The sequence below is a fragment of the Microtus ochrogaster genome, chromosome 24, assembly GCF_000317375.1.
Source record: "Microtus ochrogaster isolate Prairie Vole_2 chromosome 24, MicOch1.0, whole genome shotgun sequence".
NCBI lineage: Eukaryota > Metazoa > Chordata > Mammalia > Rodentia > Cricetidae > Microtus > Microtus ochrogaster.
In genome coordinates, this window is record NC_022024.1 from 33,032,315 (window position 1) to 33,045,158 (window position 12,844).

At 42.0% G+C, this 12,844-nt stretch overlaps 1 protein-coding gene across 2 annotated transcripts in view; it reads right to left on the reverse strand.

Moving 5' to 3' along the window:
* Positions 1 to 12,844, reverse strand: part of Washc3 (WASH complex subunit 3) — a 35,139-nt gene that overhangs the window by 13,026 nt on the left and 9,269 nt on the right. Inside the window, exons 4-5 of one of the 2 annotated variants that reach the window (XM_005358208.3) lie at positions 11,490 to 11,597; positions 8,431 to 8,538 (exon numbers count right to left, since the gene is read on the reverse strand). In XM_005358208.3, coding sequence (XP_005358265.1) covers positions 8,431 to 8,538; positions 11,490 to 11,597 — 216 coding nt within the window. Of the gene's footprint in view, positions 1 to 8,430; positions 8,542 to 11,489; positions 11,598 to 12,844 lie in introns of both variants that reach the window. The other variant, XM_005358207.2, reaches the window with a different exon arrangement.

Genomic DNA, 12,844 nt, shown 5'->3' on the forward strand with positions numbered 1-12,844 from the left:
TGCTGTGTGCTGGAGACTTCAGGATGGTCTGGACCTGCTGATAGGCATTCTCTCACTCCCAAGGGAGCCTGCTTCCTCTGAGAGCTCAAGTGTCTTCTAGTCTTTATTGTTTCTCTCATAAATTAGCCAAAATGCTAGATAAAGAAATTAACAGGAAAGGTAGGAACTATGTATTTCCAAAAAGGAAAAACCAAAAGCAGCTGCTTAAATCCCAATGGCTATTTTTCCTCTTGACCCATGTGGAAAATTTTCAGGTGAGATCCCTTATTTCCGGCAGAGGCGGAAGGAATGTAAGGGAGAGGGAACGGCACAGATGAAGGGTAGCTGGGAACTAAAGGTACAGGCCGGTCGGAGTGAAGGGAGGGCTTGATTTCAGCAGGCACCACTGTCTTTCCGGTCAGTGCCCACGCCCGAGAGCGTCCACAGAAGCCCTGGAGATGCTGTGCTTTCCCTGTAGCCTCTGGGGAGCTAGAGCGGTTGTGTGAACGGAGACAAGAAGTCAACAGTGCCTGCCTACTGGTGCCCTCTCTGACTTTCCATGATGGGGGCGTGGGGGGGTGGTGGAGGGGTAGGTGCTGTGCTACAGAGGTTTAATACACCGAAACCAACTCCATTGGCACTTAAAAAGCTGGGTGAAATGGATATTTGACTTTAAGAAGTTATTTCAGATAATAAATCTTATATATTATTTAAATTGTTTTATTTATAATGCCATTAATACAAATATATGATGACTTAATGAATAAATATATTCTTATCAAACTCACTTTTTTAAAAGATTTATTCATTATGTATACAGTGTTTTGCCTGCATGTCTGTCTGCAGGCCAGAAGAGGATACCAGATCTCATTACAGATGGTTGTGAGCCACCATGTGGTTGTTGAGAATTGAACTCAGGACCTCTGAAAGATCAGGCAATGCTCTTAACTTCTAATCCATCTCTCCAAGCCTCAACCTTACTTTTGTGCAGGTCCCAGGTCAAGTTGCTAGGCTTGGTGGCAAGTGTCTTCACCTGCAGAGCTGTCCTGCTGGCTCTCAATTACATTTGGAATATTTGCATTCTCTATTTTCTTTTTTCTACTTACCCCTTTAAATTACTTAAAACTTTTATTTTTATGTGTGTGTGTGGGGTGGGGGAGGGTGGTGTGTTTGCTGGTGCCTGCAGTAATCAAAAGATTAGGGTATCAGATCCTCTGGAGCCAGAGGGACAGGCAGCTGTGAGTCCCCTAATATGGGTGCTGGGAACCAAACTACAAGAGGAGCAAGAACTCTTAACTGCTGAGCCATCCCCCACCTCTAAAACTTGTTTTTAAATAAAATCAGGTTTTAAAGTATCCAAAACCGCATTAAAACAAAGAGCCAAGGGCCTATCAGCAACTCTAGGAAACTGGCCTCCATGCAGGTACATCAGCTTGTTGATATGTGGCCCTTCTTCATATGTGACTGAGAATTTTTGACCTTCCTAAGGTTCACAACTCAAAATATATTTTTCAAGTACATTAAACACCACACATAGATGCAGTATGGCAAACAACTAGTTCCTGGAAACACATGAAAACTCTGAGAAAAGTGCTACAATGAAAAATTCATAACGCGAGCATGAGAATTCACTAAGTAGGAGTAAGCCAACCATGACTAGCGAAGGGGAGCATTTGAGGAACCAGGGAGGCATAAATAACAGAGCCAAGTAGACACTGACAACCATTGGATACAGCAGCAGCCTGCTATCCACCACACCTCAAGGGAAACATGAATGGGAAAATCCGAATTAGATATACTCTTTGTTGTTAACACCTATATTTCTAAAGAAAGACTAAATGAAGCTGGGCCAGGTATCATAGGCCTGTAATTCTAGCTCCCTGGAGGCTGAGGCAGGAAGATAACACATCCAAGAACTGTCTAGACTACAGAGTGAATTCAGGGCCAGCTGGAAACTTAGTGAGACCTTGTCAAAAACAAACAGACAAAAAAACCAAAAACAAAAACAAGAGCCAGGTGGTGGTAGCACACACCATTAATCCCAGCACTAGGGAGGCTGAGGAAGGTGGATCTCTGAGTCTGAGGACAGTCTGTTCTACAGAGTGAGTTCCAGGCCAGCCAGGGCTACACAGAGAAACCCTGTCTTTAAAAACCAAACCAAATTCAAAGTTAAAAAGAAACTCATAGATATAGCTTAGTGGTAGAACTTTATATAGTGTTTGGGAGGTCCTGCGCACAATCCCCTGCACTGAAATAAAAAAAAAAAACACCCAATACGAAACCCAACACACACAAAGGCAAATGCATAATTCATAAGCACAGTTCTTTCTGTTTTGGAGACAGGGCCTCACTATATAACCCAGGCAGAACTGTATCTCATGGGTAGCCCAGTTGTCCTTAAGTCTGTGACCTTCCTGCCCCCGCCTCTCAAGTCTGGAAGTACAGACTGTCAGGCAGGGAAATGTCTTAACTTTCTGTGTACCATGACTTGCTCTGAGGTCCCCAACTCAAGGCAACATGCAGAGGTTTAGGAGAAAAGCAAAATGATTGAAAACTCAGTCTTTATATATTTTATAATTGGCATGAAAATATTTCCCAAATAGTATTCTTAGAGTTTAGTTCACTGGCATTAGGAAAAAATAGTAATGTTTATATTTCTCAAAAATATGACAGAAAGTTGTCTTTCTGAGTTCTCTGATATCAAGTCATAGGCAACATTTTGACCACTAAGTTTTCTGTTTCAGGGAGAGCTCTGTACTTCTATAAGGTAGGAGAGAAGAGAGGGGCTATCACAGGTCACCCCAGGCCCATTTATTCCAGCTCATACTTCCTCCTCATGGGTCTACTGCTCCTCAGAGGCTGGTGGCTTGCTTGTCATCAAACTGACATAGTAATCACTTAGTGAGCAGAAAACAGGAAGCTTATCAAATCACTGGATGTGTGGTTTCCCTTCTATAAGCAGCAGGAGATTGCCCTTTATTCTGCGAATCTTCCTATGTTAGAATAAACTGTCTGACATTTACTATTATACATATACATAGATATATTTACACACACACACACATATATATATACATATATTAAAACCTCAGGTATTACAAAAAGAAACACATACTCATACTTAGAAGTAACATACTCTTGGGACCAGTGTGTGACAGCTGGCATCACCTCGAGCCACAACTCTGTCTTCTGGTCACACTGTTGAGTAATGAAAAGCAACCTATGCTGTAGCTTTCTAGACCAAGGGAAGTCACGTTGTACTCATATACTAAGGGTCTGGGTGTCAACCAGTCTTGACAATAACTCCACCTTGTTGCTGTCTAAAGGGAACACTACATCAGGCTCGCCTGCTTCCCACGGGGCAGCACCTCTTTATGAACATCTTTAATCCGTACTTGGAGATGCTCTGCCCTTAGGTAATGGAAGGCCCGCTTCCCTAGGCCAACATTCACTGCTGGCAACGGCTACATCAGAACCACCAGAACCAGAGATTATTCAATTCACATTTTCAGCAAGCCAAAGAAAATAGAGCTTTGAACAGCCTAAGTGTCTGAAGAGGCTGTTTTGGCAAATACGGTTTCAAAAAGTACAAGTCATTAGCTTCCTTCATGTGGAAGTAGGACTTTCCCAATGAACAATTTATGACTGGCACAGGATTCACCAAGCTCTGCCAGTAAAAGGGGGAGAATTGTTGGAAAAGTGATCTATGGCCACGATTCCAGTTAAGTTATAAAAGCAATATGTAACGGAGCACAGCCCAGTGCCACACAGTTATGGTAACAAGCACTAAGTCACAATCAATTATCTGCCACATTTGGAACAAACCAGGATTACTCACTGAAAAATCTTGTATAAAACTTACTTTTAAAGGAAAAGAAAAAAATCAGAAAGTGCCTGCAGGTGTTCCAGGGACCTTTATTAATGCAAGGACCAAATCTGAGGATTAATGAATGAATCATAAATCATAAATCTAGAAGGGAGCTCAGGTCTCAGTTTATATGAGGAAAAGGGCCTTGAGGTGACAGGACTTGAACGTGTCCCACACAACTGAGACACAGCTAAGGAACTTCGTATTTCAGGGGTTCCCAGGCTTCGAGGCACTCACCCTGTCTCTCAGAACAATCACTTTCTGCAGTGGAAAGCACCCTATGTCTCCCAGATGAGCAACCAAAAAAGACATGGAGGCCAAAATGCAAGTTACGGCTTCCTGGTCTGCAGTGTGTTCGTGTGAAAGAAACAGAGACCACATTAGCTTCTGTTCAAAGACATTTATATTAATTAATGTAAACTATTAGGTTTAAAGTGGGTTTGCGAAATGTGACAGGTGAGACAGGGCATCTCAAAGCAAGACATCCCTGAGGACAGTTGGGACTTAGGAACTGAGACAGCTTTCTTGGTACCTTAAGGAGGAAGCCCCAAAAGGTTACAGCACATCTCAGAGGGAGTCTGAAAACAAGATGATATGTTTGTAATCTATAGGACTTTCCCAGAGTGAAGTGAACGATCACCATATGGGTAGCCTACAAATTCAAGTCTTTTATACTAGAAAAAGACACTAAGGAGGCTTGAAAAGAAAGGACTCTGTCTAATCGAGAGGATGAGATGACTCTAAACAATTCGGGAAGGAAGCAGAAGAGATAACAGCCACCGCAAGTATCAAGATGCCGCTGCGTGTGACTGTCCACTGTGGCTAAAGGTAGTTCAGCACAGGAGGAACTGACTTCTGAGTCAACACAACGGCACTCAAGAAGGAAGGAATGTCAGTACTGGGCAGAGGAGGGGAGGCTTGGTGAATCCACTGACTCCCTTTTGAGAGTATAATTTATACTGTTGATATAAATATATAGCTTCACACTACTGCATACAGGAGATGGCACACTACTCAAGATGGTATCTACATACAGCTTCACAGGGCTCCTATTACACTCCTGCATACAGCAGATGGCACACTACTCAAGACCGTGTCTACATACACTTTCATGCCTTATAGTACTGCACAGTGGATGGAACATTATTCAAAACTGTGTCTATATACAAGTAAAATCCTCTGGATAAGTTTCTCTGCCATTAACAGTCCTAGGAAATCAAAGGAAGCATTAGTGAACCTCTGAAATTGAAAAAAATCAGGCATTTAATAAAACTGCTGCACTTTTGGGCAAGGTAAAGTACTTTTCACAATGAAAGAACGTGCTAGAATTAGCTAGATTAGGCTGCTTTTGGGGATGGCAGTGAAGTATGTTTATCATCTTAGCTGTAGCCCACTGAACCCTGCTTATTTTCACACCCAAGGAACTGAACCAACTGAAGAGAGTATTCAACTGACCAGAAGGCTAAGACAGAACAGGAAGGCATCTTATCACCCTGGGTGACTAATCTAATCATCTAAACAATTCCTCTCCTGTCAATGAAAGGCTGAATGAGCAGATGATATGGGTCTCTAACGAATCTACTGCCAGGCATGTTCTAAAGCAGATGGTAATGTCACCATGTTACCCCAGTTCTCACAATAGATTTGAGGAACACCACAAAGTGTTTACATATAGATTAACAATTGGATTCCCAAGATTGGTGCTAACCTTGAGAGACAGCTTCCCTTGTCCTATGAAGCATTTAAAACCAACAACTTGGAGAAATAGGAGCTAACTCTGCACTTGCCCATGACTTGAAGCTGGCTCAGAGAACAGACAGGAAACCTCACAGTGTCACTATGATGAAGACCATGGCACAGAGCACCTTGGGGAGGAAAGGGTTTATTTTAGCTGACAACTCTCAGGTCCCACCTCATCACTTAGGAAGCTGGGTAGGAACTGGAGGAAGGAACCTGAAGGCAGGAACTGAAAGAGCCCATGGGCGAATGCTACTTCTCAGCCTGCTCCCCATGGCTGGCTCGGCCTGCTTTCTTACACTACCTAGGCCCACTTGCCCAGGGGATGGTACCACCCTCAGAGGGCTGGGGCCTTCCATGTCAATAATTAATCAAGAAAATGCCTACCAGACTTGCTTATAGGACACGTTAATGGATGCTTTTTCTCAATCGAGAGTTCCTTCCCCAAATGACCCTAGCTTGTATCAAGTTGACAAAAAATTTAGCAAGTACCAGGGATGAAGTGAACACAAAGATTACGCAAGGCTGTTTTTCCTCATACAGTTCCCCCTTTGACTGGTAATATATATATTGTCTGGTGATAATATATTTATTGGTGATGATATATATATGTATAAATATATTATATATTCTATGAATATACATATTCATAGAAAAAGGTATGAGATAACAAACTCCATAATGGATATAGAAAAAATGGCTGGATATGTTAAGGAAGATAATGTTTTAGCTTTATGAGCTGGGACATTCAGAATCTGGGATTCGAGACAAGTAGAATTTGAAAGCAGTAATTAAGACAAGCAGACTCTAGGCTCAGCCTGGAAAAGCACTGTGCTTGTGTGAGGAAGGATTGTGGTTTGGTTTGAATGGAGAATGGAATTCAGGACAGGGAGCACTAGGAAATAAAAGTTGGGTAATAAGAGTCTGGGATACAGGTTGGCACAATGAACTAAAAACAATAAAATTAAATTTAACTTGGATGAACTTCTAGTTTGGGATGGCAGGGTAGAGATATTGTTTCTCCCCTTCTTCTTGAAAACCACCCCCAAACAATCAGAAAACCACCTCTAACTTCAGTGACTAAGAGGCATGTAAGAACCACAGTGCCTGAAAATTAAAAGCAGGGACAAGAATGGCTGGTGAGTTAGTACGGCAGATTAAGGCCAAGCCCACACGTCCCAAGAGGGAGATACCAGAAGGGAACAGTGCTTCCGGAGCCTACCCAGAATACCTGTACCAGAGGCTCGGGGAAGGCAGGAGCTCAATACAGGGACAGATCAGACTGGTCCCCTGCTACGCTCAGGCACAGAAGCAAAAGAGATGGTACAGAGTTAAGTCAAACACTTCTAGACAGTTATGTTTGTTTCTTTCTTCCTTAAAAAAATTTTTTAAAAAAATATTTTAACTAAAAATTTATAATGTCATTAACAAAAAGATTTTAAAATACTTTAAAGACCATTTAAAAAACACATATGGTCTGGCTATAACTTCCACACCCAGAGATTCCAGTTCTGTGGGTGGAGCCAAGGACACCAGATGCTATCTAGTACTAAATGAAAGGTTTCAGGAAACCCAAGTCCGTGGTCTCATTTCTTGTTCTTTTTGCTTTTTCAAGACAGGGTTTCTCTTTTCTCTACATAACGGACCTGGCTATCGTGCTACTCAGAGATCCTCCTGCTTCTGCCTCCTGTGTGCTAGGATTAAAGGCGTGCACCACCACCACCTAACCACTTTCTCATTTTTATGTTGGTTAGGTGAGAAGACACTGACATAAAGAGCTTTTACATGTCATTCTGAAAGCTTTTCCTTCTTGTTCTGAGAGGCATACAGTTTTTAAGAATTTATCTCAAATGTCATCTTTCCTGTTCATTATTCATGTTTAAGCTGAACTCTTCCTTGCTCTTATTAAAAATTTATAATTCTTTTTTAATCCAGAAAAGTGTCTTACTACAAAGTGTTCTCATACTTATCATTTGCCATTATTGCTATGGTGTTTTTCTAAATTTATTTTACATCTCTATCGCGGCTTCCCCTCCCCACCACGGCCTCCCCTCTGCCTCCCGCCCAATCCACTCCCCCTCTGTGTCTGTTCACAAAGGGCCGGCCTCCCCTGGGTGTCAACAAGGGCATAACAAGTTGCGTGTATTAAGGCTGGGCAAGGCGACCCAGTATGAGGAGTAGACTCCCCGAAGCCAGCAAGATCAGAGATGGCCCCTGCTCCCACTGTTAGGGGAGAGGAGTTACACAACTGTTACCATTATTTTATGTAGCCAAGAGAGCTGCGCTCTTTTTTTATCACTGATAAATGAACATCAAAAGGGAATATATTTTGAAAGCATATTTACACTAGCATAAGAGAATCAAACTCAAAGGAACAGCCATCTTTCATATTTCTGATACAGCCAAGATTTCAAATAAGATAGTAACAATAATGGCACAAATCTACACTGAACTGTTATCCTATGTCAACCTCAAGTGTAATGAATTTTAAACTTTAAACGTATTTCCTTTTATAAGCATTAGCATGCACATCTGTATGAGAGTGTCGGGTCTGCTGCAACTGGAGTCAGACAGTTGTGAGCTGTCACATGGGTGCTGGGAATTGAACCGGCGTCCTCTGGAAGAGCAGTCAGTGCTCGTACCCAATGAGCCATCTGTCTGGCCCTGTGTAATCGATTTTAATGAGAAAGACTGGACCTCTGGTTTCTTTCTTATGAGTGCACCATTAAATAGGAAAGAAGCAAGAGACTAGAAAACTTGGTCATTCAGGTTAGCAGTTTTCTCAGATTGAAAAAAATAATGGCAAAATCTCCAGGGTTAGACAGAGAAGACGGAGCAAAGCTTACCACTTGAACCATCTTGAGGTATCTGGCATAGCGTGGATCCCTGGCTACAGTTACGACATTTTCTGATGGAACTTCACTTTCCTGTGGTCTGGAGTCCTGTGCGCTGTCCTGCTGAAGAGAGTTTATGTAAATCTTTAAACAGTTCACAGAAAGCATCTACCACGTTTCTTAAAAAGGATGTTTATTTTTATAATTATAAGGCAATAAATATTTAAAAATTGTATTCTTATATTTAAATACCAATAATTTAATTATTGATGTTTCTAAATACCTATACATACTTATAAGCTAAGCTTAATATCAATAATACACTGTTCCTTAAAATGCAGATGTATTCTTGGCATCAGAATTTTAGTTTTCCTTTGTTTACCCTATGAAACAGGATGGGCGGGCATATCAGCAAGCCAGTGAAACAGTTTGTCACCTGCTCAACCAATGGACAGTGAACCACTGTTCTGGGTGTCTGCCAGCTGTCCTATCGCCCCTCACTTGTTAAATCACCATATCCTAAATGGACACAGTGATGCTCGGAGGTTTCTCGGAGAAAACGAGACTCTCTGGTTTTGTACGTTTCATATGTTAGTGAGCTGTTATTAATGGTGACAACGTCAACAGCATGGCTAAATACTAAATACTAGTCCCAGTGACAAAGACTGAGGACGGTGTTTTTGAACAATGGCAGTCATGACATGGCACAACTGTGTCGCCAGAAGTTCCGGCGCACTTAAGACTCACTGCACGTGGCAGCTGGCTTCCCTACCAATCTGAGCACTCAGAGCAAACGTATTTTGTGACGGCCAGCCAGCACCAGCATAGCTGCTACGAGGAACTTCTGCCGCAGGCGTCATTGGCTTTATGTCAATGTGTCTGCGCTAAAAGGTGAACAAATTACTATTTTATATATCGTTAGTCTTAGTCACATAGAGGTGGCGCATGCCTTTAAAACCAGCACTCAGGAGGCAGAGGCAGGAGGATCACTGTGAGTTTGAGGCCAGCCTGGTCTGTAGAGTGAGTTCCAGGTCAACCAAGATTACATAAGGAAACCCTGTCTGGAAAAAATAACAAACAAAACAAAAATCTTCAGTCTTTAGAAAACTAACCATAAATTATGTTTACAACTGATGTTTTTTTAATATAATTTATTTGTAAGCCAAATCTTTAAAAAGAAAAAACAAAGGAACTCTGAAGTAATAAAATAAATGTAAATTCTTTTGGTTTCTTCCACTATGTGATATTGTTAAATGTTACAAAAGCAATTGACAATATGTATGACTATATACATTCCTCTGCAAAACAAACACATAAGTCCAAACAAAAAGACTCCAGCATGTTTTTAAGACTTTAATGCACAGCCCATTGGAAGCCCGCAGGAGCAACGGAGAAGAGCTGCACACTCTAACAGCTTCGACTTCAGCTGCCCCCTTGTCCCCAACCAGGGCCTCCTGCTTTAATTAGCACTGTCGTGCCCTTACTATATGAATGGCCTATTAAGCCTCATGATCCTTTCTCTCAACTGTCCTTCATTTCATTCTCAAATCGACCTTAATCTGAATAACTGATACCCTGTGACCAGTGATAGGATCTGAGCCTGAAATCAAAGCTGCACAGAAATCAGTATAGAAACCACAGGGTTTTGACTCAGTTTAGAAACAGTAATAAAGGGATGTTTTCGATTCTGTTACTGTTTTGTGCTGAGGCAGGGTCTCAGGTAGCCTAGATTGGCCTTCAATTCACTAGAGAGCCAAGAATGACCTTGAACTCCTGATATTCCCCAGCCTCTACCTCTCAGGTACCGGGGTAGCCGAGCTGACTACAAAATCCATGGAAATCTGCATAAAGCAATATTTAAAACTCTTTCAAGGCATTTTATATAAAAATATACTTGTTAATGCTAACGAAGACAGAATGAGAAGTTGATCTGAATGCTTGCTTGCTTGTGAGTCATGTTGTTAGGTTGACCAGATGTCATCACAGCTTTATAAACGCAGGAAGCCACAGAACTGCCCCGTACTCTAGAAGAATTTATTTACAGCTCAAAAACTGTCAGACACATATCAGGCAATTCTGAGTCTGCAAAGCAAACTAAGAAATTCAGGTTTGATTAACAGTATAGGTATCTGGGGATCTGTAGGGGACTGGCTGTAGGACCCCAAGATCTTGAAATCTGTGGCTGCTAGAGTATCGTATATAAAGGCGCACTGTGTCCGAATTTAACATATGCTATATTGTGTTTTAGGCTATCCTAGATTACTTATAATACCGCTTACAATGTAAGCAGCCTGTTGTTTAAGGAATAATGACGAGGAAAGAAGTCCATCTACATTGAGCAGAGATGCAAACATTTTTTCCTGAGTATTCTTAATGTGTGTCTAGGTGAATCCCGAGATGAAGATCAGGCACAGATCAACTAACTATACTTGGGTCATAGGGCTTCAGTTATTAAAAAGCAGAAGTATATGTGTGCTGACATACAGCAGGCCTCCCTTGTCAGCTGCTAACCTTATTAACAACACCATTATGACCTAAAAACACTGTGAGACTACTTCCAGGCAGAGATGCAAAATTCACTTACACAGGATGCCTACTCTGTTAGTATTACCTTAGTGGGTCACCATTTTGGTGACTGTTTTATTTCATATTTCAGTACCTCACTGAGATGTGCATATAATGGCGATTTCTAGACTGTAACAAACTTGGAAGGTGGAGAAGCATGAAGGAATATGAGCCGAAAAGCCAACGCACAGAGGCTCTTACTATGGCGTGTAAGTGGCTCTCATTAGAACACCGATTCAGACAAAACAATTCCAACCACACTTTCTCAGTCCATTGAGATATACAGACTGGGTCTTGCTAACTTTGGTGTGATATTTATATACAATAAAGGGTTAATAAAATTAAAAACAGAGTATCTAGCTCCTTTTCCTCAAAAATGTGTTCTGTGGCTTCAGGTTTTGTGATCTGACTACTAAGAGTCTCACGCCCACTGACATCTGCCAAGGTCTATGCACAGGGCTCTGGCTCAACCGAGACGTCCCACGTGCCCTGCAAACCCCTCTTACCTGCGGCTGCTCTGAAGGGCTCTCAGAATGTGACCCGCTTGGGACGGCAGTGACACTTGCAGGAGACACCTCAACCGTGACGTCCTCGAGGCCTGGGATAGACGACAGCTGAGAAACGTAAAGTAGTGTTGGCACAGGAAGATCATTCCAGGGGCACAAAACATACTTTACCTGCGGGTTCTTACTTAGCTCCCTTAAATCTACAAAATTATATAGGTTCAGAATTTTCATCCTTAATCTCCATGTCATAAACTAAAAGTGAAAGACATTCACAACACTTTTGAATATTTTTTCAAAAGTTTAGTTTAATAGCCCCTTTCCCTATAAATTGTTGTTAAGCCGAGAGTAGTTCAGTGCATGAGCTGGGAGTTTAACTGACCAAGTGTGCTGCACCACTAATATACTATTTGAGCCTCCGGCCCACCTTCCTTATACCCCATTTTTTATTGTCTGTTAACCAGGATGAGGAGATTTTCCTTATAAAATTATTTTTGAAGCATTTTTATTAAAAATGGCTTGCTAAAGAAAAGTACTCTGCCGTACACAGTGCGTGTGCACACATGGTGTATGCACGTGTGTGTATATGTATACCTGTGTGTGAGTTAGCAAGCGTGTGTGTGTGTGCGCGCGCGCATGTGTGAATGCGTGTACCAGCGCATGTGCTGGACTCTCCCTCCCTTCACCAGCTTCTCAGAAAGGGTCTCTGGCGGACTCTGGAGCTCCTCCATGGCTGGATTGGCTGGATCCTCCTTTCTCCTGTCTGAACTCGGGTCCTCAAGCTCGTGAGCAAACCCTTCACCGAGCCTCCACCCAGTCCTCTAGCACGTCTGAAGACTAATGATATGAGATGTGTCTTTACACTTTAATACATGACACAGCTCGTCTTCTCTCTGTGAACGTTTACCGTCGAATGTTACTAAAGTATGCTTTCTAAGTTTACAACAAACGGGCATACTGTCAACGTTCCAGACTAGAATGCATTTTAAAATAAAAAGGAATTTGGGGTTAGATTTTACCCTGGTGATAATAATATGTGTCTGTCAAAGCTTGCAGGCTGTGAGGATCATACAATAGCCAGGGACATGCTAAGGTTAACTTGTCCATAAGGAAATTTAACCTGTGTGCTTGGATGGTAGCACATGAAAATTCGCCAACCATTAAATAGGACATGGTCCTGAGACAGGGTGTAAGAATCACTGCACAAGTAGGACACAGTCCTGAGTCAAGGTGTAAGAATCACTGCAGACAGTAGGATAGGAAATGGTCCTGAGACAGGGTGTAAGAGTCACTGCACACAGTAGGACATGGTCCTGAGACAGGGTGTAAGAGTCACTGCACACAGTAGGACATGGTCC